General features: G+C 30.6%; 2 protein-coding genes and 1 pseudogene across 2 annotated transcripts; all 3 read left to right on the top strand.

Moving 5' to 3' along the window:
* Positions 1-6,852: 6,852 nt before the first annotated feature.
* On the top strand, positions 6,853-9,573 carry LOC129884673 (acetylajmalan esterase-like). Its single transcript, XM_055958959.1, has 5 exons — positions 6,853-7,279; positions 7,357-7,563; positions 8,558-8,706; positions 8,799-9,072; positions 9,217-9,573. Exons 1-5 carry the CDS (start codon positions 6,982-6,984, stop codon positions 9,432-9,434), a joined length of 1,146 nt encoding a protein of 381 aa, XP_055814934.1. The 5' UTR covers positions 6,853-6,981; the 3' UTR covers positions 9,435-9,573.
* Positions 9,574-10,516: 943 nt separating this feature from the next.
* On the top strand, positions 10,517-13,633 carry LOC129883981 (acetylajmalan esterase-like; annotated as a pseudogene).
* Positions 13,634-14,517: 884 nt separating this feature from the next.
* Positions 14,518-17,069, top strand: LOC129883982 (GDSL esterase/lipase At5g03980-like). The gene is made up of 5 exons (XM_055958375.1): positions 14,518-14,565; positions 15,553-15,727; positions 15,807-15,955; positions 16,153-16,426; positions 16,791-17,069. Exons 1-5 carry the CDS (start codon positions 14,518-14,520, stop codon positions 17,006-17,008), a joined length of 864 nt encoding a protein of 287 aa, XP_055814350.1. The 3' UTR covers positions 17,009-17,069.
* The last annotated feature ends 3,832 nt before the right edge of the window (positions 17,070-20,901 follow it).

A 20,901-nucleotide genomic window follows, 5' to 3' on the forward strand; every position in this document is an offset into this window, starting at 1 on the left:
TTATTTTTTATTTTTTGAGAATATTTTTTGCGGTTGGTTAGGAAAGAAGAGAAAATCCCTTTTGTGCGCTTTTAATTATTTTTTTTCGATCTGTTAAATAATTGCTTTTATCTTTTCTTAACAGCCAGACCCTTTAATTAAGATTTAAATTAATTAATTACATTGTTTAAAAAGTCGTGGTAGCGTGTAATGTAACGCACATACCCAAGGAAATATGTGATTATCAAATTTAGTGGTTTAATTTAAAGAGGAAATTTCATAAATAGTTAAGAGATTTTTTTTAATTAGTCTTCATATTTATAATTTTCCTAATTATATACACTTCATAATTTTGTTATAAGTATTTTCATTGGTATATTTTGCGTGTATTTAATAACTTATACAATTCGGTTTTCAAAATTTTTTAAGGAAATTTGGCAATAATTTCGATTGTAAAAAAGGAAAATAATCCCATAAATTACGAGATTATATCTTATTAGAATTGTTTTTACCAAATATGACTTCTGCCAAACAAAGAAAAATAAATTTAACTTCCTAAATAAAATGTCAAAAAATGTCAAATAAATAAGTAAATTATACAAATATATATATTTATAGACACACACATATATAAATAAATAAATTATAAAAATAAATAGTTGGAACGTATACTTGCTGATAATATACAAATACAAAAAAGTAATTGTATATAATTATTGAAAATATATAAATAAGGTCTAAAAACAGTAAGAAAACAACAATAAACATTGCTACACTAAATCCATAGTATCGTATACAACATAGAGTGAAATGTATTGATAGAAATACAAACACAAAAAATATACAAAATAAAATATACAAATAACTCAATAATACTGAAATTATACAACTAATAGTTGGAATGTATACTTATTGATAATATACGAATACAAAAGAATTAATTGTATATAATTGTTGAAAATATACAAATAAAGTCTAGAAAAGCATAAAGACTGCAATAAACATTGATATGCTAGATCCATAGAATCGTATACAATATAATGAAAATACATTGATAGAAATACAAATTACAAAAAATATACAAAATAAATTGTACAAAATGCCTCAATTTCTTCACCATGATCTTAGTACATCGACCTAAATCCATCATCTTATTTTATAGATGTTTTTGACCCAGAGCCATTAAGTGTATCGATTTTGGTTGAGCTGATTCAATGAAGATATTATTGTTCTTCATCTGAGATGTAGTATGTCGGAGCTACTTCGCCTGGGTTTATGTGAGCTTAAAGCTCGCTGGATCATGATGAATTTCATTGAAAAAGGAGTGTTTTGTGGTTAATAGAGATGAGGGAGTGGTAAGGATGGAAGTTTGTGGCAGTAGTTTGATTTGCTGTAATGACTGGTGGTTTGATGGTGGTTCGTGGTGCTCGCTGGGTGTGAAGGAAGAAGAAGAATAACTAGGTTGGATGGTTTGAGAGAGAAACACAATTTTTTTTAAAATTTGATTGTGTTTGAGTGAATTAAGGAGAAAAATCAATAAAAAAAATTATGATGAGAGAGAAATGTTAATTTGTATAATTGGAAAAAATGGAAGATATGATAATCTATGTGGAATATACAAATTCAGAAATGCCCCTACAAACTCGAATGAAACATTAGTGCCGAGGGATAAATGTTTAAAACTATAGCTATAATATATAATTAAGTAGTATATATTAGTTTATTCGCGTATTTTTCCTAATTTAAAACGTGAACTTTGAAAACCTCAAACAAGTTACTCCCTCAGTTAATTTTACTTATCATATTTGAACTTGACACAATCAATAAAAAGTAATAATTATATAATTATTTTACCTTACTATTCCTATTAATTAATGTTTAGTATTAAGTCTTGAATAATAAGTAATTAATGCTAAGGGTGAAATATAGAAAAAAAATTTATATTTTTTTAATATGTTAAAAGTGACAAGTAAAAGTGAAAATATATTTTCAGAATAGTTGACAATTAAAAGTGAATAAACCTTTTTCTTTTATATGATTTTTTTTTTTGTGATTAGAAAAGAAAGGACCAAGTAGAAGTGAAATTCTGTTTTTGAAATAACTTACAAGTAAAATAAATGGAAAGAGTATTATTTTTTATTTTTTGAGAATATTTTTTGAGGTTGGTTAGGAAAGAAGAGAAAACCCCTTTTGTGCGCTTTTAATTAATTTTTTTCGATCTGTTAAATAGTTGCTTTTATCTTTTCTTAACAGCCAGACCCTTTAATTTAAATTTAAATTAATTAATTACTTTATTTAAAAAGTCGTGGTAGCGTGTAATGTAACGCACATACCCAAGGAAATATGTGATTATCAATAAATTATACAAACAGAATCCTACGCGAAATAGTTTATTGGATTTGCTATTTATATTTTTCATTAATTAATATACATTAATTAGATACCGTCATATTTAGTTTATGTGGTTAGGTGAATAGCTATTTAAATTAATTAATGATCTTGATTTACATTCAAATGACTAATTAGGTTGATTAATTTTTTATTTAGAGCCCGTTTGGATTAGCTTAAAAAAAGTAACTTTTATGTATGAAGTGCTTTTAGAACTTTGAAGTGCTGAAAGTTATTTTTATAAATAATCAGTTGAGTGTTTGGATAAAAGTGTTTATGATGTGAATTTTAGGGTTTAAAGAATAAAAAAAGGTAGTTTGGAATTTAGTTATAATATAAGGGATATAAAAGTAATTTCCATGGTCAAAGAAAATGACTTTAAGCACTTTGGAAAAAAAGTTAGGAATTCTAACATTTTATTTTTGACTGACTTTAAGAACTTTATGGCTTAAAGTTAGCATTAGACAAACACGTCCAAAAGCTAAAAAGAGGCTTTAAGTTGGTTTTGACCAACTTAAAGCCAATCTAAACGGGCTCTTACATTCATATATTTTAGCAAGTAAATTAGTCAACAAGCAATTAATCTTTCTCTACAAGGAACGGAAGTGTGGATGAATCGACATCAAATATAGGATTGTTATTATATACGATCTTCATTTTAGTAATCCTATCTATCTACTCCAATATGTAGTAGAGGTTCGTCTCAACCTCTTCGAGGGATACCTTTCCTTTTGTTTGAGGATGTAATATATATGCTAATATTTCCGGGGAACCCATTCGATGATATTATAATTTTTCAATGATTTAAAATACAAATTCTAACACTAGGAAATTTGATATTTCTTCCGTCCCAATTTATGTAACACCGTTTGACTTAAGACAAGTTTTAAAAAAAGAAAGACATTTGAAATTTGTAGTCTAATATATCTTCGACCATGTGTGTGGTTATAATCATTTTATTAAAGAGAACTTTAAAATTAAATTATTTCCTACTTTGGAAATACGACATTTTTTGGAGTAATTTCCCAAAAGAGTCACCCATGTTTGAAAAATTACCTAGTAATATCAGTTTTCATTATTTTTGGACCACAATATCAGTCTTCTTTTCATATTTTCCTCAAAATGTACTTGACACAATAATAATAATCTTCTCTCTCCTAATGGATGTCATGTCACATTATTCATTTTTGGGATAATACACAAGTACTCTCTCAATTATAACCGAAATTGTTAGGACACACTTTAATTATAGTTGAGTCTTATTACCCTCCTTAATTATTTTAAAGTGTAATAAATACACCCTAAAACCTATATAATCATTCACATGAAAGAAGGTACACTCGCTTCCACATCATCCTTACATCAGCGCCATGTCACTAAATTAAATCGTTAGATCTTAAAAAAATGTCACAATCCGAATCCGAATGTGATGACACCCACCGAGACAAGTCAATCCAAAACCCAATTTTGAATGGTTAATAAGGGAAAACAATATAGTAGGTAAATAACTACAATAAATGCGGAAGTCTTAAACAACTATAAAACTTTAAAGGACTAGTTGTCACATGTACAAACTTCTAAAATAGTAGAATAGAAATAACATAAGTCTCAAAAATGCATTTGTCTCTCGAATGGAACAAAAACATGAAAATGAGCAAGAGGGATCGCCGACATCAACAACTATCTCTCAAATGTCTCCAAAAGCCACGAATGAAGAAAGAAGAATTTGAATCACTATCCGGGCTATGAAACTACACATACGTAATTAGAAAGGGGTGAGTACCAAACAACACGGTACCCAACAAGTAAAATGGTAAACGATCTAAAGGTAAATAAAAAGAGTACTCATGCCACTCTATCTGAACCTTTCATAACTACAACCTGCAAGTTGTACCGCCCAACCTAACGATCTATGCATAGATATAGCTCATGTAGTAACTAAGTTAAATACATTGCTACAGTTCAACAAATAATGTCAATATTGCACGTATTTCAGTCTCAATAGCTCACATAATAAGGCAAGTAGTCAGATAAATAAGTCAATGCAAACTATACAATGCGATGAATGCATAATATGATTTTGAAGTAACAACCACGACGCGTGATACGTCCCACGTATGCAAAATATAACAACCACGACGAGTGACACGTCCCTCGATGCAATAATATAACAACTATAGTGCGTGACACATCCTTCGATGTAATACTATACAACCACGACACATGGCACGTCCCTCGATGCAATAATATAACAACCACGACGCATGACACGTCCCTCGAATCCTCTTTGTTACCCTTTTCCATATTCATTTAGCCGGAACCATTTTCTTTCGGCGAACCTCATAAAAAGGGGAACCTCAATCATATTTTATCCCAAATGCAGATGAGAATAATCATGCAATCGTTGGGAAGGGAAATGAAGTCCAATATCATATGCAATCCATGCCTCTAATAACATCAAGTAAGCTCCACAACTAGGCAACAAGGTTGACTCAATTCAATAGGCCAATCCATTGGGTTAATCTTTCTCTTATACTATGATTTATCAGTTCGAAACATTCTTCATGATTCACTATCAACTCGATACTAATTTCAATCAATTCACAAAGCACGTATCAAGAATACATATTCTATGAAGCTTTCGAAAGTTTATGATTCCACTTGCCTCGATATCACTCCCAACTACTCCGAAACTTGGACTTTTCCCTTTTGCCGATGCTCCAAATCGTAGAAATCTAATCAAATATGAATTTCCAATTAAATTACGGAAAGAATGACACCCGAATTATAATTTTGAAAGCTGGGCTGAAACTGATCCAAAATATCCAAGAAAAACCCAAATTTTGAAAATAGATAGTAAAGCCAACAATTTTTACTTGAAAATGATCCCTAAGGTATTTGAAATCTATTGGTGAAAACGAAATCTCATTTGGACTTGAAATGAGTTCAAAATTATCCAAAACATTAAAATTCATGTTCTTGAAAAATCCCAATTTTCTCAATTGAAAACCCCAAAATTCAAGTCAAAATCAGTTAATAATTATTTGAAAATGAAGAAATCATGGTTAAAGAATTTACCCAGCCAATAACTCTCAAAAATCCTTCAAAAATTATCCCTTCCGAGATCCTTAAGGTCCAAAAATGGTGGAATAGGGTTTAATTTTAATTTTTAGGATTTAACACTGCTTAGGCGTATTTTTGGACTTCGCAAACGTGGCAAGACTTCCACGAACGCGGAGACCAAGCAGCCAACTATTCTCGAATGCGGTACCACTTCCGCTAACGCGGAGACCAAACAAATGACCCTCTGCGAATGCGAGCAAGGTGTCGCATACGCGGAGAAGCTCCCACCAGAAGTAGTTGACAACAACCACCTCCCTTAGGAAAATCCTCCGATCGACCCTTCGGGATTCGTTCGGAATCTCGTACACACAAATCGTATATGCACCCTTCTAAATTCAAAGTTCCCGACTTAATGGAACCATCGGAATTTGAATTCGAGGTCTCCTTGACCCAGAATCCGATAAGTCGCAATCAAACTAACTTAGGCTTCCAAAATATCAAAACGAGCTCAGGACTTCCAGCAATTACAACGAAGCCCTTTCTGGCGTTAGAATCACTCCTCGAAACCATGGGACTATCAGAAATCCAATTCGAGCACCCAAACCCCAATTATTGATCAAAGTTTGACTTTGATCAAACTTTTACAAAATTTTCAACTTTGGACCTAAATTCCACGTTTCAACTCCAAATGTAATTCCGACAACTATCATAGACCAATTTCCACATTTCAGAACTGATGGAATTGATGAAATTCCATCTTGAGACTCAAAACTCCAATTGACTCTGAAATTTAAAATTTGACAACTTTAGTCTTTAAAACTCATTTCTCTATCAGAACCTCAATTTTCACTAGATTTTTAAAAACCAACTTTCCAACCCAATCTAAAATGAATCGAGGCAACTGTTGGGAGGGGTATACATCGGCTCGGGAGACAATTCCTTGTGCTAATTCGTTAATTTATTCCTTGAAGAACGGGAGAAACCCACATGTCTTCTTTAAGAATCGGAGGAGTTTATATTGGATTTGCCTACGAACCACCCAGAACTAGGATATAAAATTTTACTAGGTATAACATCTAGGCTGTTTAAAAAAGTATTTTTTTTATTATTATTAATAAAAAATGAATAACATGACATGACATTCATTAGGAGAGAGAAGATTATTGTTATTGTGTTAAGTATATTTTGAGAAAAATATAAGAAGATGGGTGATATTCATGTGATCCTAAATTAAAGAAAAGTGATATTATTAGATAACTTCTAAAACATGGATAAATGTTTGGGGAAATTATTTCATTTTTTTGGAACGGACATAAAAGAATGTGGGCCGAATTTTTAGGAAATAAATTATTTTAAAAGGAAAAAGAGAGGAATAGTACAAAAATCAAAGAAGTTGACTTCTTAAATATTGATCGTGTATAATGATGCAATACTTTTAAATTGTTAGCAGATAATTCAAGGATATATATTAATATTATTATTAATCCAGATTGCAGGCTTATAAATCTGAAGTTTGGGTGTTTCATTTTTCATAATTAGTAAAAGGGGTGAATGGCATTGACAATAAGAGTAATGTTTCATCTCATAGTTTTTTCAGTGATCAGTTTGGTAATTTTTCAACAGAAAAGCGATGCAAAAGAATTAATAAAGCTTGAAAAACCAAGATTGATAAATTGCAGATTTGATAGAATATATCAGTTTGGTGACTCACTTTCTGATACTGGCAATTGCATCAGAGAAAGTCTTTGTGCAGCTCATTCTATATGTGGAACACTTCCTTATGGAATGAATTTTTACCAAAACCTAACGGGACGTTGTTCTGATGGCATGCTCATGATTGATTTTATAGGTATGTATATATATTCGTGAAAGAGTATGACAGGTTATTTTTCAAACATTTAAATATTGAATAAATTATTGTGACAGCATTGGAATCAGGTCTTCCTCTTCTAAATCCTTACAAGGATGAAAGTGCAAATTTCAGACATGGTGTGAATTTCGCAGTAGCAGGAGCTACTGCTTTATCCGATGAAACTATGGCAGATAACAAGATTTTTAATATAGTTACCAATATTTCATTAAGTGTGCAACTTGATTGGTTCTCTTCCCATTTTCAAACCACCTGCTCCACTGGTAATTTATTACTCCCAATTTAGGTCTCTAGCTAAATATACCCCTTAAAAGAATGGTGCATATATATTCCTGATGTTTGATAAATGGTGCACATTTATTCTTTCCGTTAACATATCTATATTTACTTAATTGAAAAAAATATTTATAATACTGATTTTTTAATTTCTGTAATATTACGCGGCCTTCAAAAATTATCTCATCCCTTTTTTACACCTCTAAACTCATCCAAATGAAAAATAAATCAATTCCTCTTCTACTTAGAGCCCGTTTGGATGGGGCTTAAAAAAAGTAACTTTTATGTATGAAGTGCTTTTAGAACTTTGAAGTGCTGAAAGTTATTTTTATAAATAAGCAGTTGAGTGTTTGGATAAAAGTGCTTATGATGTGAATTTTAGGGTTAAAAGAATAAAAAAAGATAGTTTGAGAATTTAGTTATAATATAAGGGATATAAAAATAATTTTCATGGTCAAAGAAAATGACTTTAAGCACTTTGGAAAAAAAAAGTTAGGAATCCTAACTTTTCATTTTTGACTGACTTTAAGAACTTTATGGCTTAAAGTCAGCATTAGACAAACACGTCCAAAAGCTAAAAAGGAGCTTTAAGTTGGTTTTGACCAACTTAAAGCCAATCCAAACGGGCTCTTAGTCATAAAATGAATTTGGATTGATTCTAAAATAGATAAAGAATTGTGTTTTTATTAATTGGGTTGGGTCTAGGTGCATAGCATTGTAGAAATTTAAACACCAATTTTAAGATTTTTTTTTAATTCAGTCTGTTAACAAAATGGGTACATATACATATAGACGACGAGGGTATATATATACACCATTTGTTAGACGATAAGGGTATATATGCACCATTTTTTTAAGGAGGAATATATCTGCTCTAAATCACAAAATTGATGAGTATATTTGTCCCTTTGCCCTATAAATTAATTTATTAACGGCATGCAAGTTAAATTGATATTGATGTTTTCCTGATCTTGCTGGTAGATTGTCGAGAAAAATTGAAAAACTCACTTTTCCTAGTTGGAGAAATAGGAGGAAATGAATTCAATTATGGCTTATCGCAAGGTAAAACCATTGAGGAATCGCAAAAAATGGTGCATGAAGTTGTTAAGACTATCATTCATGCTGTTAAAGTGAGGTTTTAATCTTAAATTTTCCACAACACTTTGATCATACACTTATATTTGTCTAATTTTATTTCCTAATGATCAATTGTTATTTTCAGAGGGTCATCGGCTTAGGAGCTACTCGAATTATAGTTCCAGGAAATTTTCCAATTGGTTGTCTATCGGGTATGTTAACGCAATTCATGACCAACAAAACAACTGCGTACGACGAGTATAATTGCTTGAAAGATTTAAATAATTTTGCAATTTTTTACAATAATCATTTACAACAAGCCATTGATGCATTGAAGAAAAAGTTTCCAAACACTACACTCATTTATGGTGACTACTACAATGCCTATCTGTGGCTTTTACAAAATGCCGTGAGACTTGGTAAGTGGTAAAAATGTCATTTTCCCCTATTTTTTAGGTCAAATTACCCCCTCCCCCCACCCCCCACCACACACATATAGGCGGAGAGAGAAGTGGAGTAATTCATATGTATTTAATAATTTCTTGACTAAAATATATTTTCAGGATTCGATAAAAATTCTCTACACAAAGCATGTTGTGGAATAGGAGGAGACTATAACTACAACATACATAAAAGATGTGGATCTCCAGGAGTTGAAGTGTGTGTTAACCCGAGTACTTATATCAATTGGGATGGAGTTCATATGACAGAAAAAGCATATAAGTGGTTGGCAAGATGGCTAATTGATGACATGTTATTCCAATTGAACTGTCATGTTTAAGTTCAATGGTTATACTACAAATAACAACATAAATCATCTATAAATATTCTATTTATTTATTTGTAACATATATTATCAATCTCTCTGCACATGATGACTAATTGTTGAATCTTTGAATGAGCCTTATGATTCTTTGATACATCGGACTTAAATTAATTAAGATGCCAAGTTTAGGATCTTCTTTCCTTTTACCTCAGCAAAATTGATCAATCAGAATGTATATTGATTGATAATTTAAAATCTTGACCAATATTTTTTGAAAATAATGTTAAATGATTTCAAGCTCATTGTCTTATCTTCACACCTAAGTCCAAATACCTCCAAGGCTTCAACTATACCCTTTGACCACCCCGAACTCCGACTCTCCACCCAAGCCCACCCGCTTAATTTTTTATTGATGGTGTATTTTTGCTTACTTATCAAATATGAGAAATTAAACAAATAAATCACTTATTTTAAGATAGACTTTTTTATGAAAAATATTTTGTTTCTACCAAACACACTTTCAAGTACGTATCAACTTTTTCGAATCTGAATTAGCCGAGCTTAGACCTCTTTTCTTAATGTTTGATTTAGGAGATCCGTTGAGCATAAGTCTGCCGGATCAAAAACAAAATTGACAACCTGCCAAAAAAAGAAGGTATTTTAGAAAAATGTGAAGCCGAATTTAAATCAACAATAAAATGTTAATGTTGAGGAATTCTTACCATGGTTCTTTCCTTTCCACCCATTTTTGAAAATCACTTTCCAACTTCAGTCTTTCGATGGAGACACATTTAATATATTCATTTACTTTTCTGTTAGTTCTTGTGTTTATTCTTAATTGCTATATTATCACTTTGATTCATTCTATCATTATATAATTAGTCAATTCAATTCAAATATCCTTTAAATCACGTTACAAATTCAATTGAGGTTATTTTTGGGTAAACACTAACACTATAGTCAACTGGGAAAATAATTGCTTTTATTTTACTATTAGGCATTAGCCATGCTCATATTGCACATAACAACGTTCTATTTTATTATTAGCCATGCACATATTGCACATCACAACTTCTGTTTTCTCTTCTCTGGATCACATGGGTATTAATTAAGATTTCAATTAATTAATTACAATGTTTATAAAAAGAGGTCGAGGCGTGTAATGTAACACTATCTCATGTGCTATGTGAAGCCTACATACTCCAAAATAACATGATTATCAATAAATTATACAAATGGAATCATTACACAACTCAAGGATTTACTGTTATATTTTCCTTAATCGATATACATTGGTTATATGCTATTATACACATATATACTGATTAAATTTAGTTTATGCAGTTGGATGAATGACTTTTAAATTAATTTTAACGATTTTGATTTACATCCAAATGACTAATTAGGTTAATTAATTCTTGATTTACATCCTCCATTCTATCAAGTAAAAATGAAGATCCTAGGGACATTGCCCATCTGACGATATTATAATTTTTCAATGATACAAATTGTAACGCTAGGAAATCTGATAAATTATCTATCTTTTTTTAAAAATGGAATGAATACAAAAATCGAGAAGTTGACTGCTTAAATATTATTCGTGTATACTAATGCAATACTTTTAAATTGTTAGCGTGATAATTCAAGGCTAGCTGGCATTTAGATAAAGAGCACTGATAATAATTACTACTACAACTAGTACTACTACGATTATTATTAGTAAATCAGATTGCTAGCTTATCAAGCTGAAGTTTCGGTGTTTCAATTTTTCATAATTGGTAAAACGGGTGAATGGCGTTGACAATAAGAGTAATGTTTCATGATTTCATCTTATAGTTCTTTCAGTGATAAGTTTGGTGATTTTTCAACAGAAAAGTGATGCACAAGAATTAATAAAGCTTGAAAAACCACTGGCAATTGCATCGGAGGGAGTCTTTGTGAAGCCCTTCCTTATGGAATGAATTTTTACGAGAACGCAACGGGACGTTGTTCTGATAGCATGCTTATGATTGATTTCATAGGTATGTATGCATAAGACTTTCGAAATAGAGATATCTATCTATTCGTGAAAGAGTATGAAAGGTTATTTTTCAAATATTTAAATATTGTTTTCATGATTGTGACAGCATTGGAATCGGGTCTTCCTCTCCTAAATCCATGGGAGGATGAAAACGAAGAATTTAGACATGGTGTGAATTTTGCAGTAGCAGACTCTACTGCTTTATCTGCTCAATCCCTCGCACAGAACAACATTCATAATATTGGATTTACCAATAGTTCATTAAGTGTGCAACTTGATTGGTTCTCTTCCCATTTTGAAACCACCTGCTCCACTAGTAATTAATTTATTTTGCTAAATAAGTACATCCCAAATATTATTATAAACTAATTAATTAACTGTGATTTAAATTGATATGACGTTTTCTTGATCTTGCTGGTAGATTGCAGAAAAAAATTGAAAAAGTCTTTTTCTAGTTGGAGAAATCGGAGTAAATGAATTCAATTATGGCTTATTGGACCGTAAAACCATACAAGAGTTGCGAAGAATGGTGCCTGATATTGTCAAGACCATTATTCATGGTGTTAAAGTGAGTGAGGTTTTGATCTTAACTTTCCGTAACATTTCTGAGCATACACTTTTATTTATCCAAATTCATTTTCTAATGATCAATTGTTATTTTCAGAGGGTCATTAATTTTGGGGCTACACGAACTATTGTCCCTGGAAATTTTTCAATTGGTTGTGTCCCAATTTCCCTAGTTCAATTCATGACCGACAATTCAACTGCGTATGACAAGTATTAATTCATGTATTATAGGAATCATCCTCTTTCAATCAAAGAGCTATTTCAATGATTCCCATGTTTGTAGTTCGAAAGGAAGAGGATCCCAGGAGTTTTTACTATATTCTTAAGATTTCCAAGCAAAATGAGTCGACGTCAGAAGTATAAAAAAGCTGAAGTGATTATTAAAGAATTAGGCCTGGAAAGGTATGTGAACTCCTTTCCATGAACTTCCTTCTCGCCCTAAAAATTTAAATTATTTTTCAATATTTTACAATAATCATTTGCAATAAGCCATTTATGAACTGAAGAAAAAGCATTCGAACATTACACTCATTTTTGGTGACTACTACAATGCCTATTTGTGGCTTCTACAAAATGCCGTGAGACTTGGTATGTGCTAAAAATATGTCGTTTCTTTTTTTTATTTTTGAGGTCAATTACCCCTATGCAGAAAGCCATATGAACTTTCTTGGTTGAAATATATCTTCAAGATTCGATCGATAAAAACTAGTATGTTGTGGAACAGAAGGAGACTATAATTATAACTTTGTATAAACAATGCGGATCTCTAGGAGTTCAAGCGTGTGCTAATCCGAGTACTCATATCAGTTGGGATGGAATTCACTTGACACAAAAAGTTACATTTTGTAAACTCTTAACTAAACCAACAAAACAAGTCTACATTTTGTATGCAAATTTGTTAATAAATATTAAGTACTACCTTGCTTTATGTTGGAGTTTTTGTCATGGATCACTGTTTAAAATAGCGTGACACCCAAAAATTTAAAATTCTGAATCCGCATCTGATTGGACCCGTTGGACAAGTGTAATGTACATATCATCAAAAGAGATCTAAACAGAAGTAACTAAAGCATTAAATGTGATAATGAAGAGACTCTAGAAAAGAAATCATTAATAATGATAATTAAGAAAGAGATTAATATAAATCAGAAATATAATATAAGTAGATATTTTATTACATTTTGATTAATAGCAAAAGACAAAATTGTAATCTATCTTTGAAGATAGGAATTTTCAACTTTTAATATAATATGATGATAATTAGGTAAATTGAAAAAAGACATGCAATTTACTAAATTTGTTTTTTAAAATAATTTTTTTCAGGATTCGACAAAAATATTTTACTGATAGCATATTATGGAATAGGAGGAGACTATAATTATACAGAAGGTATGAAGTGTGGGATTCCAAATGTTCCAGTGTGTGGAGACCCGAGTACTTACATAAATTGAGATGGATTTCATTTGACACAAAAGGCATACAATTGGATAACAAAATGGTTAATCGATGACATGTTACCCCAATTGAACTGTCATGTTTAAATGCAAGTTTTTAATTTCTTTTGATTATTTTTGTATTTCATAATCATAGCGTTTTTTTTTTACGAAATTAAGACGCTATTTAGAAAATGAAGTCCAACTCTGTTTCGTTCTTTCTTTTTACCTTGTAACTACTCAGCCTAGTAATTATTATTTATTACTATTTGTAATATATAACATTTTTTAAAATATAAATAAAATAAAAATAATAATATAATATTAAAGAGAGAGAAGAATACAAAGAAAATATCTTTTTTTAACGTTTAGTGTAGAGCATTGGAGTTCATTTACACTAAAATGGTGTTGACACTATTTTAATATAAAATTTGATGTTTTGTGTTGGAGATGCACTAAAATGAAGTTGACACTAAACTGGTGTTGACACTAAATTAGTATAAAATTTGATGTTTTGGGTTGGAGACGCCCTAAAATGGTGTTGACATTAAAAATGGTATTGATACTATTTTAGTGTAAAAATATAGAAGAGAACAGTGCATCTTCTATAACAATTTTTGTCCCCTTAGGTAGAAATATAGTAGCTCTTTCGGAGCCTTCAATCATTTTTGAATTACAAAAAATTATAGTAACATTTGTTTTTCTTCTAAGCAAGTTGGAAAAATATTTCTCGTCTTTAAAAATAGCATGAGTTATTTCACTATCAATTACACAAATATCTCCGTGATTGATCATTGATCCAAATAAAATTTGAGGCATATCAAGTTTATCTTGCTCAGTGATTTCTTCTCCGCATAAATTTAACTGAACTATAATTCAAAACAAGACAGAATTATATTCAGTTATATTTTTGAAATTCATTAATCTCATATTTAGCCAATCATGATGTGTTTGAGGAAGCATGACCAACTTCCGGTGGTCATATTTTTCTTTTAAATTTTTTCACAGTTTAAGAGGATCTTTTAATGTGAGATATTGTAATTTTACCCTCTCGTCAATATGGTGGCGGAGAAATAACATGACTTTGACAAGGTCTTGCCTAGATGCCGTATTGTCATCTTTGATGGTGTCTGTCAGACTCATCGATTCTAGATGTATTTCGGCATCTAGTGCCCATGATGAGTAGTCTTTTTCCAGAAATATCAAGAGCAACAAATTCAAGTTTTGAGATATTAGACATTTTAAGAAAATAAAATTGTTATCCTTTTGTTATCTTCTTAAAAATATAACTCAAAGCAGTGGAGACTCGTGCTGATAACGTATTATAAAATAAACTAATTTTGCAAATTAATTAAAAAAAGCAGATAGTGAGAAAAAGAGAGAAATTTGTCGTATATGTGTTTTTTTATATTTTTACACTGAAAAGGATCATTTTATAGCCACAAAATAAGTAAAATAGCAAGTGGACAACTTGCCCACTTCAAGTGGGCCCACATAAAATTGACATTAACGAAAATTACATCCATTTATCATAAGTAGTCGTACATTCTGGTTTTATTGTCTCCATCATATTTTAATTACACGTTTTTATTGTTTCTATTCAACTCCTTTTTCTTTTAGACTTATCTCCATTTTTCTTGGATCTCTATCACATGGAAATTAATAAATTAATGGGTTAAAACGTAATTGAGAGATCGTTTACATACGATTAGGCATTTGGGATCATACTCAATGGTTGACTTGGTTACGCATTTGGCCCCTTCTTCGGACAATTAATTATTTTGTTAATACGAAATGCGTAATTTTAAGTATTAATAAATAAAATTTCTAAGTATTAATTTGAGTTTTTTTTTTTTTTTTTTACAAAATGATAAGGTAGAAAATACTGTAAAATTTTTAAAAATTTACTCACATCTCTTATTAATGTAGCTCTATTAATAAGATGTAAAATATAGATGCAGAATTTCTTTAGCCAAGGAATACACTATTAGCGTGTCAAAATTTATCAAAATTATTTAAAATAATGATTAAACAGCATACATAAATTATAGTATAATCATCCTAGTAATCAAACAGTCATGATAATAAAAAATGTAAACTCCTGTTTTTCCAGTGGGAGGATGAAAATGCAGATTTTAGTCATGGTGCAAATTTCGCAGTATCAGGGGCTACTGCTTTATCAGTGGAATCCCTAGAAGAGAATAACATTGCTATGTCCTTCACAAATAGTACATTAAGTGTGCAACTTGATTGGATGTCTTATCATTTCAAATCCATTTGTTCCCCTGGTAAGGAATTTATGTAATTGGTGTGGTTTAATTATTCTCTACTTACAATAATAATAAGCTAATTAACGCCTGTTGCTAGATTGCTCAAAATATTTGGAAAAGTCACTTTTCATACTTGGAGAAATAGGAGGAGATGACAGCTATTATGGCTTAAAGCAAAGTAAAACCATAGACGAGTTGCGAAGAATGACGCCAGAAATTGTTCACACCATCATTAATAGTGTTAGAGTAAGTGCTTCTTATCTCCTATCTTTTATGAATACCACACTACCTTTCATTGCTTGTAGTTGGATTCCTAACCATGACTATTATTTTTCCAGAAAATGCCCTCGATAGTTTTGGGTCAATTATTAACCAAGGACGTTTTTATTCAATTTGCATAATTTAAGATCGTTTTTAACCCTTTTCTGTTTTCTTTTTTCTAGACAATCATTGATTTTGGGGCTACCCGTATTATAGTTCCAGGCAATTTTCCAGCAGGTTGTTTCCCAATTATACTATCGTTTTACATGACCAATCCCTCAACTGCCTACGATGAGTACCATTGCGTGAAAGAATGGAACAATGTTTTAATTTCTTACAACAATCATTTGCAACAAGCAATTCATGAGTTGAAGAGAGAATATCCAAACATTTCAATCATTTATGGTGATTACTACAACGCTTATCTCTGGCTTCAACAAAATGCCGTCGCTCTTGGTAAGTGGATAATAATTTAAGAACTAGTGGAAGCAATTAGTGAGAGATAATGAAGAGAACATATCATTGTGGATATAGTTATTATTGCAGACTCTATGAAAACTATCAGTATGCAACCGAAATCTAGAAATATGAAAAAATTAGTTATCAATTTGTTATGCTTTATTAACTATCTGAAATTGAAGAGGATGAGGAAGAAAAAGTAATTATAGTAATAATATTGTAAAATATGTTATATTCCATAAGCATAAATACAAAAAAAAAAAAACTTCAATTAAAAAATAAGATGCATATGACGATTAGGTGAAGTAAAGAAAGACATGCAATTCACTAACTTCCTTTTTTTTTTGAAACAAATTTTCAGGATTCGAGAAAAATACTCTACAGCAGGCATGTTGTGGATTAGGAGGAGACTATAATTATAAAGAAGATATGAAGTGCGGGGATCCGAGAGTTCCAGTGTGTGCAGATCCAAGTACTTACATAAGTTGGGATGGAGGTCATTTGACACAAAAAGCATATAACTGGATAACAAAATGGTTAATCAATGATATATTACCCCAATTAAATTGTCATGTTTAAATTAAATATAACTTATATAAATCAGATAGTGTTAAGATTTAATTACATCATTTCTCTATTCTTTTTCATATTGCAAAAATTCCTTATTTTTTGAGAAAATCGGATACATAAGTCATCTTCTCTGATAAATAGTGATGCCTTTAATGCTGTTGCGGTAAAAAAAGAAAATTAATGGAAGATCTGTTAATTGAATATTTTGATACGTTTAAAAAGGAAAAAAGTAAATAAAGATAGAATAAATTATGGAAAAAATTTATTGGCAATGAGATTCAATCCCTGGCAAATTGAAACATGCTAATACAATTCAAAATTCAAAATTCTTCTTCCCATTCTTTCAAAAAAACTCTAAATTTTTAAATCAAAATTGTCAACAAATTGTATTGATACAACATGAACCTATCGATCTTGTTGAGACATTCCGAAATTTGAAAAAGTGAGGTGAGGTATGAACGATACAAAAGTGATGAAATTGTTGTTGGTCCAAATACGGGAGTTGGCGGTGGCTCCGATAAGGACTTTGAGTTCAGATCTATGGATGGCGCCATTGTTGAAAGTGAAAAAAAGTTACGGGAGTTGATACAGAGCAAAGAAGAATGTGGAGAAGAATTTCGTCATCACGTTTTTTTTGTTTTCAACAAATCAGATTGTTGATTTTTTTTTGATTTTTTGTTCATCTTTTTGTGATACATATAGATTCAGATTTTTAATGTATCTAGTTTTTTTTCTTAAATTAATATATCATGCTTTCATTTCAATATTATGATACATTACATTTTTATCATGCACAATATATTGTGTTCAAATCTTAGTTTTGATATAGAACCTTAATTTATTAAAACACAAATTAGTATGTATCACGTTCATAGTTATTTCTTTGATACATAACTGTTATAAATTTCGTTATTTTTTATTACCACATACATACATATTAACTTATTCAACTAGAAGGTTATGTATCTATAGACATTATCAAATATAATTGTTGATATATAAACACCAATGTTTTTATAACAATATGAGTTTGTATCATATTCATAGTTATGTATATGACACAACATTGATAGAACAACTGATTGTTTTTTTTTGGATTTTTTGTTGTTAATCATTTTTAGATATATATGAGTTTTGGACATGATACATAAATTTGAATTTATAATAAATATATCTGATATATAACGACTATCAGTAATGTATCTATCTCTAATATAACATCTTATGAGCAACATTTACTTATTTAATGTATCTAGTAGAAATATTATACTTAACAATTAAAACAAGGTTCACAAATAGTACTTACCTAGATGCCGTATTGTCATCTTTGATGGTGTCTGCCAGATCCATCGATTCTAGATGTATTTCGACATCTAGTGCCCATTATGAGTAGTCTTTTCCAGAAATATCAAGAGCAACAAATTCAAGTTTTGAGATATTAGACATTTTAAAAAAATAAAATTTTTACCCCTTTTGTTACCTTCTTAAAAATATAGCTCAAAGCGGCATTCACGGAAATTTTACATCCATTTATCATAAGTAGTCGTACATTCTGGTTTTGTTGTCTCCATCATATTTTAATTACACGTTTTTATTGTTTCTATTCCACTCCTTTTTCTTTTAGACTTACCTCCATTTTTCTTGGATCTCTCACACATGGAAATTAATAAATTAATGGGTTAAAACGTAATTGAGAGATCGTATACATACGATTAGGCATTTGGGATCATACTCAATGGCCCCTTCTTCAGACAATTAATTATTTTGTTAATACAGAATACGCTGCATAATTTTAAGTATTAATATATGAAATTTCTAAGTATTAATTTGAGTTTTTTTTTCTTACAAAATAATAAGATAGAAAGTGCTGTAAAATTTTAAAAAATTTACTCACATTTCTTATTAATATAGCTCTATTAATAAAATATAAAATATAGATGCAGAATTCCTTTAGCCAAGGAATACAATGTTAGCGTGTCAAAATTTATCAAATGTTATTTAAAATAATGAGATTTGTTGGACCTTGCACTATTTTGAGATGACGGGGATATAATGGACATTTTTGATTGTTTATGACCAAGATATTGAATATGTGGGCCTACCCGATGTCAAATTGAGCGGTGAAAGGAGTTGTAGTACTCAATGATAGTACAGCCAGGAACAGCTCAGTTTCCAACAACAAACAACCTATGATTTAATATTTTAAGGCTTAAAATCAGTAACCAGCTCTCAATATTAAAGTATAGCAACACATATTAAATGACAACAATTAGCTAAAATACCATAGAAAGCTCAAAGTTTCAACAACTATCTTTCTAAGATAGTAATTTGCAGCAAGTGAAACAAATACTCATATAGTTAATTATGTAAAATTATCTTTTTTAGCGATCTCAATTTTTTGAATTTCTTCTAAAAGATCTTCAAGCTTGCATTCTTTAGATGTTGACCGCAACCATTGTCGACAACAAAAAATAGCTTTAGATGTCTTTATCGATAGAGAACTTCAATAACAATCAAGTATCCGACCATCGGTGCTAAAAGTTGATTCCGAGGCAACAGTAGATGTAGGAATAGCAAGCACATCTCTTGCAATCCTAGAGACAATAGGATATCTTTCAGATGAAGATTTTCACCAAGTCAAGATATTGAAATCCTTAATCTTCTCCAGATCATCCATCAAATACTTTTCAAGATCAGACTTATTATCAACATCATTCTCATCTTCAAGAAATTTCTCTCATTGCGATTGCCATACATCAGAACTATTGATTGCACCAATTTGACTCAGCACACTAGTTTGATCTCCAATATTTTCACTAGAAGGCCCAGAAATAGAACTCTTATAATGATTAAACAAGCAAGTTAAAGTGTTCACCACTTTAGTAGACTTTCCATTTCCCTTCACAGGATCATAAAAATTGTTAAAAAGGAACTTCACATACTTCATTTTATAGCGAGGATCCAACACAACGGCAACAAATAACAACATGTTCATATCCTCAAAATCACCCCAATATTTATCAAACTTAATTTTCATCTTCCTAGCCATATCAGTCAAAATTGAATCACTACAATTCGAATACTGGAAAATTATGCTTTGAAGATTAAAAATCTAATGGAAGAAATAATTTGAAGTAACATGCAAAGTACTCGAAAACTTCAAAGTGGTTTTATAAAAAATCTCAAGAAACTTGAGAAAGACTTTCACATTCTTTCAATCTTCCGAAGATGGATGCACTGTTGTTCCACTCAATTCAAGACAATAGTTAAAGTACTTATGATCATCAATATATATTCTTGAAAAGGCTTTTCCAAATTGTACAGATGTATTTAACATCAAGTATGTAGAGTTTCACCTCGTCTCAACATCCAAACTCAAAAGGCCATGGGTGTCTAGTTTTACCTTCTCAACATATGACTTAAAGGAAGTAGATCTTGCAAGAGAAGACTTAACATATTTCACAGCACGCCTTACCCGAGAAATGGACTCATTTTGTTCACTCAATCCTTCTTTTACAATTAAATTCAAGATATGACCATTACACCGAACATGTAAAAAATCATTTCCCAAGATGATACCATTTCAATCATTATTTCTCCCTTTCAAGTACCTGATTGCAACATAATTAGCTGGTGCATTATCTAGTCTCACCGTGAATATGTTCTCGATCTCCCAATCTAACAAACAAGCTTCAATTCCATTTGCAATTGTCTCACCCTTATGATTTGAAGTTTGAAAAAAGTTAAGATTTTTTTTTGCAAATTCCACTGATCATCAATCCAGTGAATCGTAATGACCATATAAGTCAAATTTTGGATTGACGTCCATGTGTCGCTAGTAAGACAAACACGTTGATCTTTAACAAGCCTTTTAAGCTTTTGTTTCTCTTTTTTATAAATTT

This window comes from Solanum dulcamara, chromosome 4 (genome assembly GCF_947179165.1).
Source record: "Solanum dulcamara chromosome 4, daSolDulc1.2, whole genome shotgun sequence".
Classification (NCBI taxonomy): Eukaryota; Viridiplantae; Streptophyta; class Magnoliopsida; order Solanales; family Solanaceae; genus Solanum; species Solanum dulcamara.

What these genes read in the sequence shown, in the direction of transcription:
- LOC129884673 (XM_055958959.1), top strand. Translation starts at nt 6,982, where the DNA reads ATGGCATTGACAATAAGAGTAATGTTTCATCTCATAGTTTTTTCAGTG. An exon ending in TCAAACCACCTGCTCCACTG is followed by an intron (nt 7,564 to 8,557) that starts GTAATTTATTAC and finishes TCTTGCTGGTAG; the next exon opens with ATTGTCGAGAAAAATTGAAA. An exon ending in CTATCATTCATGCTGTTAAA is followed by an intron (nt 8,707 to 8,798) that starts GTGAGGTTTTAA and finishes TGTTATTTTCAG; the next exon opens with AGGGTCATCGGCTTAGGAGC.
- LOC129883982 (XM_055958375.1), top strand. Translation starts at nt 14,518, where the DNA reads ATGACTTTGACAAGGTCTTGCCTAGATGCCGTATTGTCATCTTTGATG. An exon ending in CCGTATTGTCATCTTTGATG is followed by an intron (nt 14,566 to 15,552) that starts GTGTCTGTCAGA and finishes CTGTTTTTCCAG; the next exon opens with TGGGAGGATGAAAATGCAGA. An exon ending in CAAATCCATTTGTTCCCCTG is followed by an intron (nt 15,728 to 15,806) that starts GTAAGGAATTTA and finishes GCCTGTTGCTAG; the next exon opens with ATTGCTCAAAATATTTGGAA.